Source organism: Anser anser, assembly GCF_964211835.1.
Source record: "Anser anser genome assembly, chromosome: 1".
In the NCBI taxonomy this organism is placed as follows: Eukaryota; Metazoa; Chordata; class Aves; order Anseriformes; family Anatidae; genus Anser; species Anser anser.
The window spans coordinates 167,092,827-167,111,878 of NC_139720.1; the positions used below are offsets into that span (position 1 = coordinate 167,092,827).

Sequence of the window (19,052 nt, forward strand, 5' to 3'; positions counted from 1 at the left end):
TTATATGAGATCATAACCAGGTCTTTATGTGATGACATAACCAAACTTGGGCGAACTAGAGCAATTTTTAATGGTAATAGAATGAAAGGTGTTTCTCTAATACTGGTCTTGCCATGATCAATTTCAAATTATTGCTTAAAATACACAAATATGCGGAGTTTTTTTAAGATAAGCAGAACAATGTTGATTTAACTTGAATGAATGAAACCAGATATATTGAAACTTTTTGCACACATAATTCATCCTGAGGCAAACATGAAAACTTTCAGTTGTTATTAAAAGTTTGCAAAGTTTGAAAAATAATAGAAGCGATATTGTATAACAGAAAGCATCATTTTACAACAGGAAGAATGAAGCAACCTTCCTATGCGACAATTGTCAGCTCTTCTTGTGATGAAGAATAATTTAAATATAACTTTTTTTTTAATCAATTTCTATAGATTAAACAATCTAGGAGAAAACCAATGCAAGTTAAGACTCCTCGTGCCTTGCCAACTATGGAAGCTCATCAAGTGATTAAAGCTAATGCACTGTATTTGCTGTCACTGAGCAGTGCTGCTGAACCCAGTATCCTCTGCTATCACCCTGCAAAAGCATTCCAGTCTCAACTTCCCAGTGTCAAAGAAGGAATTTCTGAAGACTTTCCCATTAAAATGCCATGTCTCTATCTACAAACTTTAGCAAGGTAATTAAAGGGAGTATATGAATATTGATTATAATACTCATCTATTTAGTGTTTAAATAAAAATATGGATAGAAACTAAACTAAAACTTACATAAAAATATTTATTTTCCAAATTCATCATGATCTTTGTTCTTCTATTTCCATGATATTGTTCAATTTTTTAGATTGTATTTGCTCCAAGGATTAAACATACCCTAAGTAGCCATAGGATGCTAAATATTTTTAGCGGCATTAGTTTATGTACAAAGAATTTAGAATTTTGTGAAGTGTTTAACTTTCTGTGTTATTCTAGCAGATATGCTCTTCGGAATTCAAAATAGTAAGAAGGAAGCCAGAAAACCTGGGCTTGCCCAGTGTTTCTGAGTAGATCTCACCGTAGCGTCTCACATTTATGACGAATGTACATTTGGCCATAAAATACATGACGAAAAGATAGCACATAGTGATCCCCACCCTGTGTTGGTTACTGTTTAGTTCACTAGTTGGAAATGCCAGTGTATTTTGCGCGAACATAGAAATTCCAACTAGCTTAAATACCTTAGGTAAATGGTGAGAGCTGTCTGAATGTATTTGCAAAGGAGTATGTTGTATGTGTATTTCAGTAACTTTTAATCCTAATTTATAAAATCTAATTTGATTTAGGCATCATCATGAAAACTTTGTTGGGTACCAGGATGACAACCTCTTCCAGGATGAGATGAGGTACCTGCGCTCAACTTCAGTACCTGCACCATACATCTCAGTTACTCCCGATGCAAGCCCTAATGTCTTTGAAGAGCCAGAGAGTAATATGAAATCTATGCCCCCAAGGTACTTCCTTGTAATTCTAAGTACTACATACAAATGTTAAAGCATTTGGCATAACCCCAAATTCTAAAAAAATAAAAATAATGGAAAACTTTGCTGTAGTTGAGTAGCTAAAGTATCAGGTCAGCTCCAGTTCATCTCTTGAAATGACAGCAAAAAAACAAAGTCACATGAAACTGTAGTTATAAAAATATCTTCAGCATATTGTATGTATTTTCAACCACTAGCAGTGCAAATTTGAAAATCATATTTGAAACTTCAAGGGTAATGCAGACTGGTTGCTTCTCTCTAGAAACATCGTGATTGCACAGTCTATATATATATATATATATAAATAAAAAACAAACAGACAAAAACCCATATGTTCAGAAACTGATGAAGAACTCTTAGCGTACCTCAGGGAAGCTTATCCATAGCAATGGTCCAAGAAAAATAGCTGGTGCCAACTACCTGAAATTTAGTACTTTTTTTACTGTGTTCCATTCTGTAACACAACTGCTTGTGGTGTGGATATACTACCTTTTTGAAAAGAAGTAGCTCTTCTTTTCAAGATCTCATTCTGAAGGGAAGTTTGAACCGTAGGGAATTTAATTACTGTACATTTTCAGTGCAGAAGTTGCTGCTTCTTCCTGTGGGAAGTTAAAATGTCATGGAAGAAATGGCAGGTTAATGCTACATAGGACCAAGAGCAGTAGGTGATTTCTGCCAAGTTAAACCATTTCCTTATCTCATTAAGTTTACTATAATCTAATTAAAGCAATTAAAGATTTTTTTGTTTTGTTTTGCCCAGGGAAAAAAGCCTCTTACTTAATAATAGTATTGAACCAACACAGATGCTTGAAGTTTTCATATGTTGGTGATTCCACATATTATAATGAAGGTGTGGTGAAGGAAAAACTTGCTTTTAATCTGTTTTTATTTCAATATGTTATTTTATACTGACTGAAAAAACAGTTTGTTGGAATACTACAATCTACAATGTAGTCTTTTCAGAGATAGAAATTTTCTAACAAAACTCCTTAAGAGTGCATCGTATTGGTATATTCCTTTATTAAAACTGTGGACTCCATGGTCTCCTGAGGCCTATAGGGACAGCATAATCTGGGAGTTCTTCTGCAGACTGTAAGAAGTCCTCTGAAGGTAAGGAGTAAAACACGTCAGAGGCATAGCCATAGCAATTGAAAATTGTCTTTAAGACCAGTGATGTTGGAAACTTCCTTCACATAAAGTCCTAATTTCAGTTGGCTTGCATATTAAAAATTCACTTCATAGATGTTTTCACATACATTTATCAGGGCAATTTTGTCTGAAACTTTAATTCAGGCATGATCTGAATGTTTGCATTCTCTCTGAAAAATACCTAAATTCTTAGAACTTACCATGTACATCGTTATATTTTTTAAAAAACTCTTGCATGCTTTTTTACCATGTGTAATTCTAATACGTTTCTTCTTTTTCAGTGTTTAAACAGTTTTTGGGTACATAAAACATGCAGCAACAGTCATTATGAAATGCATGTTCCTTTATTTAATATTTATGCATAATTTAAGTATACTCTATATATTTACTAATGGTTCTATAACTTCACTGATTTCTTTGTAGTTTGGAAACCAGCCCAATAACAGATACAGACCTTGCAAAGCGTACAGTCTTTCAAAGGTCATACTCAGTTGTTGCATCAGAATATGACAAACAGCACTCAATTTTGCCAGCACGTGTAAAGGCAATCCCTAGGAGACGAGTCAACAGTGGAGATGCAGGTAAGAGCAGAGAAAAAAATTTCAAAGATCAGGCACTGGATTTGTATTTCTTCTTGGACACTGTAAGCAAAAATAAATTTATGTATATAGATGTAATAACTTTTATTTTTGTTTATTCATAAATACTAACTGTTTATTAATCCGCCCAGGATTAGCTTCAGAAGAGCTCAGGAATTACTACAGTTCTGAAATTGGTGGTGCATATTCTGTGCTTGATTTAAAAGCTAAAGTGGCATTTTCTTGGGTTTAGTGTCTGCTTACTTTCTGAGTTGAAGCATCATTTTTACATGTTGCTTTTTTAAATGCATTTTTTTAGAAAAAAATAAAAAAGTATATCAGTTTTGAAATTGGTCTGCTGCTTTTTATTTTTACTGTGGCTGTAAAATTAAAATGTACAAGCAATCTAATTTATGTATGTTTTTATGCTTTTGAATAGAAGTGGGGTCCTCTCTCCTGAGACATCCATCTCCTGAACTTTCTCGGTTAATCTCCGCCCACAGCTCTCTTTCCAAAGGAGAGAGAAATTTCCAGTGGCCAGTACTGGCATTTGTAATCCAGCATCATGATCTGGAAGGACTTGAAATAGCAATGAAACAAGCCTTACGGAAATCTGCTTGCCGAGTATTTGCTATGGAGGTATTAATATACTGGTGGATCTTCTATGATTAAAATAAAGCATTTGTGAATTGTCTGTTAGTTTTTTATATATATATATATAATTTTTATTATAGATTTAAAACAGGAAATAATTCCTATTTTAAAAACATGTTTTAAATATTCACTTGTATTATCAACTCTAAAAGTTCGGAGTACAAAAATGTTACCTGAAAACCTTCTTCAGTAGCATATTTCGTATCTAGAAATGCATTTGTCATTTTAATAAACTGCTTGAGCTATAGAGCAGTGTCTAACTTAAAGACCAGTGCATTATTATTTAACTGTTCAAAAACTTGAGTGTATCTATCTGCTTACATAATTTTTTTTTTTTACTCCAGGTTTGCTTAATCAATTGGTAACTTCCTGTGTGCGTTTTATTTTAGGCTTTTAACTGGCTTCTTTGTAACGTCATTCAAACAACTTCTCTTCATGATATTTTATGGCATTTTGTGGCTTCCCTGACACCTTCACCTGTAGAACCTGAAGAGGAGGAGGATGAAGAAAATAAATCAAATAAGGAAAATGCAGAACAAGTATGTGAGGTTCAATATACCTTTCATAAATAAAGTATCTCTGTTGATTTTTGCAATTAATTTAGGAATATTTTCAGTATGTGTAAAAAGGAGCCTTAATCCTCTCTTTGTGAAGAAGAGCCTTAGTTATGGAATGAAAATTTTAAGTCTTAAATTGTACTTGAACTCCTGGATGATCATAGATAAATTAATTTTTCCTCTAAAATTAGCAGATTTTTTGTGATTATGAATTCTGGTCTTTTAATAGATCAGTTTTATGAATATTCTTAGGAGAGGAAATTAAAACACACACAAACACACAAGCACATTGTTAATCTAGTGGCAAAAAAAAAGGAAAAAAAAAAAATACTGTTTGGATTCTATTCTCCACTTTGACCCTCAGAAAGAAGAGAAAAGGAAAATTATTTTTCAGAGGAGCTGTCTGCTGTGTCTTTCAGTGTTTTAAGTAAAATCTATAGTTAGTTCTGAAAATCTAGTACGTAAAATGATACTATCTGGCATACCACTATTTCAAAGAGTTAATTCATACAAATTCTTCTAGGTTCATCTCAGATTGAAAATGTATCATATTCATCCTGAATAGTTCAAGAAAGCATTGAAAGCAGTGCTAGAGTGAGGGTAACGTATTCCAAACACTCTTTATGCTAGCCTCCAAAATAAGATCCTTTACTATAAAAAAAGAATAAAGAAATACTCTTAGCTGTAGTTTGGATAATTACTGACTGAAATATAAAGCAGCTAAGAAAGGAATGATAAAATATGCCACTTCTACTCTTGGTGGGAATGTTGCTGCCCATCTTTTGATACAATGAGGGGACTTGCCAAATTCGTCTTGGTCACTTGGCTAGGATGAATAAATTTATGGCCTATAGGAACTGACAGCAGTTTACAGCAAATTCTAAATATACTACAGGTGATGTATATTCAAATCATAACCTTCCTTCGGTACTGTGATAATGTGATAAAAATACGTACTTAAATGTATGCACACAAGATAATAAATGTAAGGCAATTTGGTGCTTTTCCAGAACTGTAGTTTATTTCCATATGTGAAATATTTTTACGTATTCTTTTAATGTACTGGGAGAGGGTGAGAAGTCCCAGTGTTGAATGTAGTAAAAATGTGAGGCAGAAATCTGGAATCATAAATGGCTTAACATATAAGATGTAGGTTTAGGGGCAATGTCCTTAGTAAAGCAAAACAAATTGCAAGAATTAATAGGCTACAGAGGAGACAGGAGGGAGGAGGATGTTAACTGTGTAGATAGGCTCTTTGGTTTACCTAGGTTTTGAGCTTTTTCTGAATAATTGATCATATTTAGCATAGAGTTCAATCTCATGCTTGCTGCTTTATGCACTGAATACACTTTACATTACACCCTCCAGGAAAATACATAGAAATACCTAGTTTGACTCTTGTCTAGGTAAGTAGGTATCTAAAATTCCTTTCAGGTAGGGTTGTAATATTTCTAGGCACTCATACAAATGTACATAAGACAATTGAAAGGGTTAAATAATAATTTTGAATCTGGCTCTGGGTGTTAGTATGTTGGTTGGGATCATGCAGCTGGGCTCTGTGATTCAAGTGTGATTAAATTTTCTTTTAGAAAATAAGCTGTTTAGAAGGCAGAGAAAACAGTTTTTATCCTTCATGGGTCAGTTTCTCCCCTGCCTTTTGAAATAGGAGGCCCTTCTCTTTCTCTGCTACCCCGCCCAACAGCACACTTAGCTGTTTCCCCATCTTTGTTGATCCTGTGCCAATGCTTTCTTACCCACTGCCCAGGGGAAGTTTGCTCCCAATGCACAACTTTTCTTATATTGATGCACCTTAAATAAGAATCATTGTTTCCACAGGTCTAATGAAATAAAGCAACTGATAACCTTAGCTTAATCAGTGAGTTTGCTGTGGCTGTTTTTTGCTGCTCAGAGAAGTTATTAACAGCTAGAAGGTGTTAATTTCTCTATTTTTTTCTCCAAAGTCATTGCAATTTAATGTTTCATATCTTTAAATCATGAGAAAAGTCATGTGTTAATATATTTCCCAAATTCCTTGTTCACTGTTCACGTATACATTGTTATTTTAAGAATTCTCTGAGAGGAACTGCTTGGAAGTTCACATTTATTATGGCATTGATGCAGTTAATCTCAAATATCATAAATGTTTTTATATTCATTTAACCTTTTTTTGTGTGAAAGTCTGTTAACAAAACACAAATTGCTTTGAATCTTAGGAGAAAGACACAAGAGTGTGTGAACATCCTCTGTCAGATATAGTAATTGCTGGTGAAGCAGCTCACCCATTACCCCACACTTTTCATCGACTGCTCCAGACAATCTCTGATCTTATGATGTCTCTACCCAGTGGTAGTGCATTACAGCAAATGGCCTTAAGGTAAGCACAAAGTAAGAAAAGTATTAAAAGGCTGAAAGCATCTTTAACATTCTTTCTAGATGAAAAGGGTTTGCAGTATAGATTGGAAGTTTGAAACACATTTATATGCTTTTATGAAAGTCAGCATGCATTTCCTTACAGATAGAAAAGATACATGTAAAAGATGTATTTGTTTATATGTATAAATACTAGTATAAAAGCTATTTAGAGAAAAATTTATTTGTTCTTAAATTCTGTACTGTATCCACTATTTTAAAAAATATTTATTATTGAAGAATGTGATGGTATGTGTGTATGTGCATGGTAGTGTAATAACATTTGCTCACAGTAGTCTTCTTAAAAGGCTTGAAATTTTTCCTGTTTATTGGTCTTGAAGATAAAAATTGAATAACAGCGAAAATATTCCCTGTTAAAATTTTAAGTTTATTCCTGCTTTCCTTAAAATGTTAAATAGAAGCACTTACGATTCTGAAAAAAATAAAGTTAAAGGTTTATACAAAACATTTCAAGAAGCAAAAATGTAATTAATAGCTTTGCTGGTAGCTTGTGTCTTTTAATCAGTGTTCAAAGTATTAAAATTGGCTATATGTGTTTTTAGGTGTTGGAGTCTCAAATTCAAACAATCTGATCACCAGTTCCTGCACCAGAGCAATGTTTTCCATCATATCAACAATATTTTGTCTAAATCTGATGATGGAGATAGTGAAGAGAGTTTTAGTATCAGTATACAGTCAGGTTTTGAAATCATGAATCAGGTGAGTATTAATCTCTCTTTCAAAAGCAGAGATCAATTATGAACAGTGTGTAGTTCCTATAATCCACTCCATATGAAATAAAAATGTATTTTATTGCAATGTAATATTTCTTTGAAAGAATCTCTGTAGGGAATCGTGTTTCTGATACTCAGGTTTTCATATTTAGCTTTAGAGGTTCAAATATTGTCTCTTAGCCTGTATAGTTCATTTAGGTAATTCATTTAGTTCATTGAGTTAGTTCCATTTCTAAATGCTACATACTTCCAATTCTTACTTGCTCGTACCTTTTTTTCTTGTATTGTTCTGAGGAGATTAATACTCCTAATGAATAGCTCTAAATTGTTTTCTTTATTAATACATTTACATATTTACTATTTACATATTTACTAATATATTTGTCTGTTAGCTATATTATTGTTTCCTTTGTTTCAAAGGCCTGAATAACTTGAACCAACAAGTGACAAATTTCTTCCTTAATTCAGAGAGCATAATTCTCGTAACGGGAATATGATTCCTGTATGGTTTTAGAAATGTGAATAATGCCTGTATTAGAGCATAGTTTCAGATACTTTAAATGTTCTCATTTGTTTTCACAGGAACTCTGTATAGTGGTTTGTCTAAAAGACCTAACAAGCATTGTTGACATTAAAACATCAAGCCGACCTGCCATGATTGGTAGTTTAACAGATGGATCTACAGAAACGTTCTGGGAGTCAGGAGATGAAGACAAAAACAAAACTAAAAACATCACAATTAACTGTGTAAAAGGAATCAATGCACGTTATGTGTGTGTTCATGTAGACAATTCCAGAGATCTTGGGGTAAGAAGGAAATGAAATGAAAAATGGAATGAAATGGAAATGTGTAGACAAAGTTGTATGTCAGTTGTATGCAGTTCAGTGTGTAATTCTAATTCAGAAGTTCATATTTTAAAATAAAGTTTCTGATTCCTCTAGCTTTGAAAGCAGTATCTGATGAGAGTGATTCATCTAAATTTGCAGTTTATGTGAACCTGAGACTGGGAAAATTAGTTCTCAGTAGCATGTTCAATTTCACATGTACTTATTTTCATAACAAAACTTGTCTCTTTTATGTACATACTCTCTTAATAGGGAAGAAATACCCAGAATGGTCTTCAGTTGAAATATTTTCTTCTTTTGCTTGTCTGTTGTAGAACAAAGTGACTTCAATGACCTTCCTAACTGGCAAGGCAGTAGAAGATCTCTGCAGAATAAAGCAGGTAAACATTTTAACATTGAAAAATCGCAGTTATGTTTTTGGCTGCATATGCCAGATTTTTAGAGCAAATATTTTCCATTTCTTATGGAAAATACATTGTTTTGAAAATATTGGGCTTCCTTTGAAAACACTATGTTATTAATAACAGAATTCAGTTTTCATATATACTGAGTATTGATCAAGTTTTTACTCTTTTACTAGAACAGAACAGACTAATCTAAAATGTTACTTAGATTTTTCATTACTACAGGTGAAAGGATAAGGTATCACGTGGAAAGGTTTTGAAACAGATTGTTTAGCTTGTGTTCTATAAGATCCAAAAAATGTTTGGTTTCTTTTAGAGTTTCATTTATCTAAATATGCCTTAAATAATTGTATGGCATAGTATTATACATTGTTAGATGCTCTGATGGCTAGCTGCTTAGTGTTGTACTGTTACTACCTTTCATCTGCTTCGTGGAATCATTCTTCATTAGAGAAGGGCAACTGAAGACTGGGCAGAAGTAGAACACCGAAGAAAAGAAAATAAATTATTTACTTTCAGCATTAGGGTTTTTTTAATATGTTATCTAATACATGTTCATAGCACACATTTTCCCTTGTTTCTAGTTCTCAACTTTGTGTAGCTTTTGGACTTCTGTCCAGAGAATCAAGTTCAAGTTCAGAATAGTATTCAATCTTTGTAGTTCTGTTACTAAGCTAAATGATAAATGCATGGTTTGTACACAGAAAACAGTGCTTTGTATTTCGACATTGATGTGACCCACCAAATATATTTAAGGTTTTAAGTAGGCAGTTACTGTTTGGGGTGCAAAACTTCTATCATTTAGCTTACTGGCTATTGGTGGTAAGGTTCTTCAGGGAGAAGCATCTTAACTGTGTCACAGGTAACACCTGGTAACACTGAAATTCCGTACAGTTAAACCAGATGAAGGAGAGAGAAATGGTTTCGCTTTTCTCTACCTTTTATCCTCAGAGAGCATTTAAGGTAAAAATACAGCTCCAAAAGATGTTATGTTTCTGAAACAAGCAAAAACTTTGGTACAGTCGGCTCATACTGAACAGTGGAGTGTGAGTGTGTCTGGATATACGTAGACATAAGTGTGTGTGTGTGTATACGTAGAGTGTATATTTCTCTGAGTGTTGTTAGTTTGATCCATGTCTTTGTTTCTGTCTGCTGGAACACAGTGCCCAGGCATTTTTCCAGGGATGATTCACTTCCAGAAGATAAGCAGGACTTAATTCAGCTTTGCTTCCTCCTTATTAAACAGCTCTCTAGCATTTCTCCAACAGACTTTTTATCTTAAAATGCACCAACATACTGTACCCCAACTCATACATAGCCTCTATCTTGTGATATTAAATAAAAAATCAGTCTTGTCTGCTGCAGCACAGTTTAATGCAGACACTGAGAGCTAGGGTAGAAATGGGAGAGGAACAAATGCTAGTTTGATTATATATAGTATTTGGGCCCTATGGAAGTGAGAGGATACTCAGGACCAACTGCAGTTTAGGGCCACTGAGACTGATCTGAGCATGAAGCATTTTTTATCTTCCAGTAGTAGCATCACAGTTTAAATGATACAATTCGTCTGTCTTTTTTTACAATTACTAAGTCCTTCCTCTCTTGCAAAGGATATCAATTAGTGACATCCACAAAGTTAATATTTCTTTTGCAGGGGTTTACGTGAATTGAGATAGAATAACTTAGGTACTGATAATTGTGTCTTATATTTTCAGGTAAATTATGATGACTATTTTTTTTTTTAACAAGAAGTAGTAAGCAAATGTCAATTCAAAATGGATATTTTTAATGTGTGAACTGTTGCTTAGACAGTAAAAGTGACTGATAGCTCACTTTTTAATAGGCTTTAAAGACAAAAATAATGGCTATATGTCATTTTACTTAAGTTTTAAATTTTTTAATCTGAATTCATCAAGTTGAATATTTTTATAATTACTTACTACTCAGAATAAAAATTTTATGGTAAATGCTGTATTTGTTCCAGTGGTATGCAACGGGTTTGTTTTAGAGGTAGGTGACTTTTTGTTTGATGTTGCAATGTCAGTTCCCATCTTTATATTCCTGTTTAATAGGTAGACTTGGATTCAAGACATATTGGCTGGGTAACAAGTGAACTTCCTGGGGGTGATAATCACATCATCAAAATTGAATTGAAAGGTCCAGAGAACACACTCAGAGTTCGACAAGTGAAAATTCTTGGATGGAAAGATGGTGAAAGCATTAAAATAGCAGGCCAGATTTCTGCAAGTGTAGCTCAGCAAAGAAACTGTGAATCTGAAACGCTGAGAGTATTCCGACTTATTACGTCCCAGGTGGGTTTTTGCTGATGTGTTAAGCAGTGAAAGTTACTATAATTGTAGACTTGCAGTGCTTTATGTATTAAAGTAAAATGTTACAACTGCACAAGTTTATCTTTGAGATAAGTTAATTATCAGTATCTTTCTTCCAGGTATTCGGAAAACTCATCTCCGGTGATGCTGAGCCGACCCCAGAACAAGAAGAAAAAGCACTCTTGTCTTCCCCAGAAGGAGAAGAAAAAGTACACAATGTATTTATTTGTATTCTATCAATATTACTTCGCTGAAAAAAAAATATCCAGGATGATTTTCCATATTTGTCATGTCTTATGCTCCATAATTTTTAAATCACAACAAAAATAACATGTCGATTGCATATTTTTTCTTAAAATTACTTTTTTTTTTTTTATCAGCCAATTTTTTGGTGGGTATATATGTCTAATGGAAACATCATACTATTGTACTAGCAGTGACACAAGTAATCCATACAATTACAAAGGTACTTAACACCTGAAGTAACGGTCAACCTGAAAGCCCTTCTTGCCTAATATCTTATGCCTCAAAAGGGAGGGGCTCTGTTGATGTTTGGAGAAAAAGTATTATAAAGAAACCTCACTAGTATCCTTTTATCTAGCATACTCTCATGCAAGGAGTAGTTTAAGAAGTGTGTATTGTCTGTTTCTTTTATTGCAAAATATGTAAAGTATATATAAAGTGAAAAGTATATTCTGTGCACTGCTATACAAAGACTTAATGAGTGATTGTATTAAGGTAAATGAAGAGGCTGAATCTTAGGTAACTATACTTCACTTTTTTGCTTATTGATTATCTTATTTCATCCTCAAATTTTATTCCTAAAGAGGAAGAAAATGAGTATCAAATTTATTTTGCTTGTACTTCTTGCTTTTGTGTAATTATTAGGAAGTTAGGAATTGTTTTTGTCACTCTTGATCTAATATTAAATATGCTTTTTACAAAGGCAACATCAGATGCGGACCTGAAAGAGCACATGGTGGGAATCATATTCAGCCGAAGCAAACTGACAAATTTGCAAAAGCAGGTTTGTTCGCTCTGAAATGCTTTGAGGATTAAATATATGTATTCTATAATAGTTATACTATTTTCCAGAAAATATAGAACCCCTTATTTGACATTTTCAGTTATTCAGTTATTTCAACTTCATAAATTCATAGAATGGGTGATGGTGATTATAGAGAACTTCTGGTTTCTATAATCAAATTTTGGGTTACATTTTAATTGTGTGTATGTATTTTATATGAAAAATCTGCTGAAACAGACACTGAAAAAATCCATTTTAATGAGGTAAAAAATATATCCTGTTAGACTCAAATTAGTTTAGAAGTTGTAAGTGGTACGTAATTTGTTTCTGTTGATAATAGTAGTGTGATAATATACACTCTCAAAGCTTAAGGAGATGATGACAGACTTTAGACTCTTAGTTCACACATATTTTTCTCCTCCTATCTGTCAACAAAACATTTATGTTTGATGAAATGTAAGCCTAAAAAAGTAATCAGTGTATAGATTCTTAAATTATTCTTTCCTGCAGTTAGTGGAAGTTTAGGTTTGTGGTTTTACTTATCTTTTTTTTCTCAATGTGAAATAGTAGTTACAGTAGTTACAGTGTGTTATTTTCTTCTTTTAAATATTAAAGTTTTTTAAAATATACCAATTAACATAACCATTTGTGTTATTTTTATTACACCTATCATGAGACAAACAGTACAGTGAAAAATTTCACAGCAGTACAAGAAGAATTAGATTCTGTTTGAAGTTTAGTACATTCTTCATGTCTTGTCTAACTTTTTCTGTCACACATCCTAAGTAAGTTTTAAAATCTCTTAAATATACTTTCTAAATGCCATTGGTAAAATGAAAATACGTTATCTAAAACCTCTTCAGTTTCCTAAATAACAAACTAAACAAGATAATAAGCATTTAAATAAGTACTTTTCTTTTGGGGATGTTGATTAAATGTGTTTCTTTATAGTTGTGGGTTTTGTTCTTTGCCTGAATCCTATATATAAAAAACGGCAGTGCAGGAAATGACAATAAAGACTCGTTCTTCTAATGAAATTTTTCTGAGCGAAGGGGAGCAAATCCAGTGTTAAATCAAAACCTTAATTTTGAAGAATTTTATCTAAATCTTTATTCTAAATTTAAATTTAGATTTTATTCTTAATTTCAGTTTGTTAATGTTGAGAAGTAATTTAAAGACAGGACAAATTTCACAGGCTTTTTGTTTTTGTCATATATGTGAAGATAATTAAATTACAAGTGATCAGACTTGTTTTTAAGTTTAAATTTTTTAAGTTTTAAATTAAAAGTTTTTAAGAGTTAACTATGTATTTGGATTCTACTAGGTTTGTGCTCATATAGTCCAGGCCATACGAATGGAAGCGACGCGTGTGCGTGAGGAGTGGGAGCATGCCATCTCTAGCAAAGAGAATGCGAACTCACAACCTAATGATGAAGATGCTTCTTCTGACGCATATTGCTTTGAGCTGCTGTCAATGGTGCTGGCATTGAGCGGTTCCAATGTAGGCCGGCAGTATCTGGCTCAGCAGCTGACTCTGCTCCAGGATCTCTTCTCGTTATTACACACAGCTTCTCCTAGGGTGCAGAGACAGGTGAGTGCTAACTATTCCTTGTCTATCTTGGTTTCGTAGAAAAAAGTCTTTAAAATCTTATAATCATGTGCTTGATAATATTTTTTTTTGTGAAATATAAGTTTGGATTTTCACTTTCAAAATGTTTTTCCAATCATATTCAGACTATTCCACATAAGGAATAATTGTAGATAAAGCATCTCAATTTAGTATTGCAGTCATGAGTAGAGGGCAAATTTACAGAATCTCTTTTTGGAATTTAACTGATAGTTTGTTAGTTTTTGGGTTTGTTTTAAGTTTTTGAATGAGGTTAAAATGATCAAGTTCTATTTGTTTGATATATATACACCAAACACCACCACAATTTAACTCTGTAAAACTGTTAGCAGGAACCCCAATATTGAAGACTAGAGTCATAAAATAAACTCACTTTTGAGGAAGTTTTTTATGCTTTGTTCCCAAGAGGTGTAACTTTGAGATGTAGGAACACAAAATTGCTTTAGATAACATTTGTGTCATAATCAACCTAAATCAAGAGACTATTCTGAAATGCCTTTGAGTAAAAGCACTCTTCACTGTTCTTGTCCTTATTCTGAATGATTTTGTGTTTGGCAAGATGAGCAGAAAAGGCTTGAAATGTCTGTCAAATGGGCAGGACCTAAGAATCCGCTGTGGTTTGGGTATTTTATATTTTGCATATGTTATATCCATATAGCCTGTGTAGGTAAGATCACGGGCTTTTAATTAGCAGACTTTGTTACTGTTCTGGCATGAGTCCTTAGCATCTTTATCTTACACTCAGACTGTGAGCAGTGTGGAAGTAGACAATTCCTTTCTACTTCTGGTATCCTCAGGTAAAGTTTTAATATTTCTGTTTCTTTATGAACTTGAGCATTGTGCAAGTGTATTTGTATTTATATGCACATAATATACCATAAACTTGTACACATGTAAAATATTTGCTTTAATACAGTTAATGCACTAGCTTGCTGTTGCTAGCTGGTGTGTCTTCTCCGTGTGGATTTTTAGTTCATGTTTCAGGAGTTTTTTTGTATTATACTCTCTATGTTTCTCTTTTCAATTTTCTGAATTGTTTGAATATCATGTCCCATCTGGAGGCAGATACTGCCTCACTTGGTAATTCTGATTTATTACAGATGTGCAAAATAATGTTTTTTCTTAAAATGTAAAGTTTTTCAAGAGAACATTGAAAGTTTGAGAGATGAGATATAAAATATAACTCTGTAAACTTTGGTATATCCTAATTTGTACCAAATTGTGCATGGCATATCCAATTCCAACCCCAGTTCCACCTATTGGTGAAGTTGAAGCATATCCTTTCAAGATGTGTTCTGTTAGATTCAGATCTGTTGGCACAGATTTCCTTTTCAAAAGAGTATAGTTAGAATATTATAAGGAAACTAAATGAGGGGTGGGGGCGGCAGCGCAGCGAGAGTACCATGGAAGGGTATCACGATTCTCAGTACCTCAAGAAAAGTATTTTCTGTTTTCAAAAGTTGCAAGTGTCTCTAACTGTTCTACTACAGTTTATGACATTTAAAGACTACACAGGGTGGGTGTGTCAGTAATGTGCAAGCAAATTAAAGTTGTGCAAACATCTGCATAGCTGCCATCATAACTTCAGTACCAAGCGTGGTTTTATTATTATATGAAGACTAAGTATTTTTTGAGTGAGATTGATTTTGGACTCTTAGGCTTTGCCTAGGCATATTAAGAACAATTACTTAAAAATAAGATGGGAACCTTACAGAATTTCTTACAAGTGTGATTTAAGTACATAGAGAGAATGCATTCTGTCTTAGAGAAATAATTTGTGAAGGAGAAAATGGAGTTTATCTGATTTTGCTTGAAAACTCTATCTGTCTTGGTAAGAGTTGTGGTGGTTTGATTCTGTTTCCAGGTAACATCATTACTAAGACGTGTTTTGCCTGAAGTAACCCCTAGTCGCCTGGCTAGTATCATAGGAGTGAAGTCTCTTCCACCAGCAGATATAAGTGATATCATTCACTCAACAGAAAAAGGAGATTGGAATAAACTGGGTATCTTAGATATGTTTTTGGGATGCATTGCCAAAGCTCTCACTGTACAGCTAAAAGCCAAAGGAACTACTATAACTGGGACAGCTGGCACTACTGCAGGCAAAGGAGTTACTACAGTCACACTTCCCATGATCTTCAATTCCAGGTTTGTTTAAAAATAAGTATGTGCTCTCAAGCTAAAAGCATAAAAGAAATGCATATTTTGAAGTCAGTTGTTGTCTTTTATATTCTTTGTTTAATAAATGGGAAAAATGTGTAACACTGACAGTATAGGTCAAGTTATTAGTGAGTCTGATTAAAAACAAACAAAAAGCTACCATATGCTGAACATGTTCACTATTTGAGGTAGATTTTGACAAATATAACTAATTACTTGAATTTTTTCATTTATTACAATATGTTCTTTGTAGCTATATTCGGCGAGGTGAAAGCCATTGGTGGATGAAGGGTTCAACACCTACACAGATTTCAGAGATCATTATTAAGCTGATTAAAGACATGGCAGCAGTAAGTTTCTATCCTGTAAATGTGTGGGGGATATTCAAATATTTCTGATAATGAATAATACATTTTTTTTCATTAATTTACATTACAGTTAATATTGTGTTGAGCTTTTAAATGTGAGTTGGTCTCAGGAAGAAAAAAGTAGAATCTTTTGGGTAGAATCTAAGCCTAGAAGCAGTAGTACCTGAGTTCTAATTCAGCCTAGTGAATTCAGTACAGTAAATGCTAGGATTAATGTGATGACTCCTGTATGTATAGGTCCATGTTTTTCTCAGGCACCCCACTCCATTGTATAGGATGCAACATGCATTGAGAATGAATTGGCAGGGGGAGCTGATTTGTTCAGGACTTTTTTTTAAGGGTTGTTGCTGGTATTGTAACTGCTGTTGGTAGGTATGTTTTGGGTAAGTGGGAAAATGTCAGGAAAATAGTGAATTCTCTTGTGAAGCATTTTTAAATAATGTTGATCAAGTCTTTTGAAGCAAACTCTGTGGTCCTTGTTTATGGGATTCTGGCTCCACATCCTGTCTAAATGTTGGATGTTCCCAGCTTCAACTTAAGATAATGAACACTTTGAGCATCCAAAATATACTTCATAGTCCACTGCAGGGGGAAGAATAAATGCATCCTGCATCATCTCAAACTTGAAACTTCTGAAGTGGTTTATAGTATTGGCCTCCAATCTCTCAAACTAAGTATGTTTACTGTGACGACCCTTCCCAGTCTGTGTGTCACCCATACTTAATCACATAAGAAAGTTGTGTGCTGGCTCCACTACCACTCCTGGTTTCCATAGAGGGAGAACTACAGTACACAAAATGTTTGAGAGCTGTGGTGCAGACTCTGTGTCTCATTTTATGTTTGAAGTTGCCATGGTCCTTAGCACACAGGAAGTTTATAAGATGAAAATTTATGAAATGCTTGGCACCATTATGACTAGTGTGACAGGAAGCTCCATGAACACGACTGAGTTCAAAGAAGGGTTTGAGTACTGTGCTTTTAACAGTTGTGAAGTCCAGCCACTAAATTGAGAAAAGAACATACTAGATTGCTATTCATTTGTTCAAAATTGACCTGTAGGAAAGCAAATATATAATCAAAGTGATCATAATATGTATATTTTAAAGGAGTTAAATCAGTATCACAGAGGTATAAGCAATGTTAATTCAGATATTTCCCCATTTGTGACCACTTGGCTTTGCACTTGAATAATCTTCTAATAGCTGTTGTGTAGTCCTGTTGCAGAACTGCTTGTTGCCTAACAACATTGAGTTATTATGTTGCCTCAGCATTGAGTTATGAAGGCTCCCAGCACAGCAGAGAAGCTTCCATGACAGGAAAGGTGATCCGTTAAAGGAATAGCCAGTCAGAACTAAATTATGCAGAGGCCTTTGCCAGGAATAAAATAAAGAGATTAGTAGGAAAAAAAAAAAAGGCTGACTGACTCAAATCGAATGCTTGTATTTTTGTCTAAGTAATTCCTATCACCATTTAAGACCTTCACCATGAAACTCAGTTGCGTTTGCTAGTATCTGGTTCTACAAAACCATTGTAGACATGTGCAGGAAAGTGCTTAAAGCTGTGGAGTTGGACATGGCAACTTAAGTGCATATCCAGAGTATGCTTGGATACGTAGTCAAATCTCCATCTTCCACATGCCCTGATAGTTTTCTGTGGGTATACTGGTGTGGGTCTTAAATTCTCTTGTTTAAAGTATTCTATTTGGAATAAACATATAACTATTTATTATTAAAGGGGGGGGGTGGGGGGGGAGGAGGAAATCAGGTCAGTCAGATAAAGTAGTAGTCCTCTCAGATGTGGATATAAATCTCTCTTTCAGTAGATTCTGAATTGCTTAAAGTATAGCATCTCCTAAAGGAATGATTGGGTCTGAGTTACACTACAGTATTTGATAGCTGTACAATAAAGACACTCCTCTCCTGTTGTACAGAGAAGAGATGTGAACTTTATTGCCTTTTATTCTAGGCGAGGGAGATGTGGCTTAGGCATTCAAGGGTTGGGAGTACTAACATTTTTTGAAGTATGTTTTGTAAGGGACCTCAGTGGTTTAGGTTTGCACAGAACATGTTCATGTGTTCAGCCATATTACTCCAAAGAAGGTGGAGGAATAGAGGTGTCCCAGCTTTAAAACCTTTAGTTGAGGCCTTTTAGAGCTACTTTTAGAGCTTTTGTGCTCCAGCTCTGATTCTTTCTTCATAGGGGTGAATTTTAAGAATATGCTCTTTCATTCTTCAAATCATATGCCCTCTACCTATTGCAAGTTAGTCATTTCAGTAGTTGCTCGGATAGTCAGCTGATCAAAAGAGGTGGTTCTCTTGATGTATTTAGCATTGGTGTGGCCCCACCTTGAATACTGTGTGCAGTGCTGGGCTCCACAGTATAAAAAGGATGTTACGGTCCTTGAAGGCATCTAGAGGAGGGCAAATAAGCTGGTTAAAGTTCTGGAACGCCTGTCCTATGAGGAGAGGGTGAGGACACTTGGGTTGTCTAGTTTGGAGAAGAGAAGGCCAAGAGGCAACCTCACTGCTCTGTACAGCTTCCTGAGGAGGAGAAGTGGCGAGGGATGTGCTAAACTCTTCTCCCTGGTCACCTATGTCAGGACATGCAGGAATGGCACAAAGCTGCACCAGGGGAAGTTCAGAATAGATATTAGGAAAAATTTCTTTACTGTGAGCATGGTCAAACAC

General features: G+C 34.2%; 1 protein-coding gene across 9 annotated transcripts in view; it reads left to right on the forward strand.

The window, feature by feature from the left end:
- MYCBP2 (MYC binding protein 2) overlaps positions 1-19,052 on the forward strand; it is a 197,523-nt gene that overhangs the window by 162,282 nt on the left and 16,189 nt on the right. For all 9 annotated transcript variants that reach the window (XM_083820540.1, XM_083820544.1, XM_083820543.1 and 6 more), the window contains 15 exons: positions 441-685; positions 1,328-1,495; positions 3,095-3,252; positions 3,689-3,888; positions 4,293-4,442; positions 6,674-6,834; positions 7,433-7,589; positions 8,186-8,410; positions 8,764-8,829; positions 10,926-11,165; positions 11,303-11,401; positions 12,130-12,210; positions 13,535-13,801; positions 15,702-15,985; positions 16,251-16,347. In XM_083820540.1, the coding sequence (XP_083676666.1) occupies positions 441-685; positions 1,328-1,495; positions 3,095-3,252; positions 3,689-3,888; positions 4,293-4,442; positions 6,674-6,834; positions 7,433-7,589; positions 8,186-8,410; positions 8,764-8,829; positions 10,926-11,165; positions 11,303-11,401; positions 12,130-12,210; positions 13,535-13,801; positions 15,702-15,985; positions 16,251-16,347 (2,598 nt within the window). The remainder of the gene's footprint in view (positions 1-440; positions 686-1,327; positions 1,496-3,094; positions 3,253-3,688; positions 3,889-4,292; positions 4,443-6,673; positions 6,835-7,432; positions 7,590-8,185; positions 8,411-8,763; positions 8,830-10,925; positions 11,166-11,302; positions 11,402-12,129; positions 12,211-13,534; positions 13,802-15,701; positions 15,986-16,250; positions 16,348-19,052) is intronic.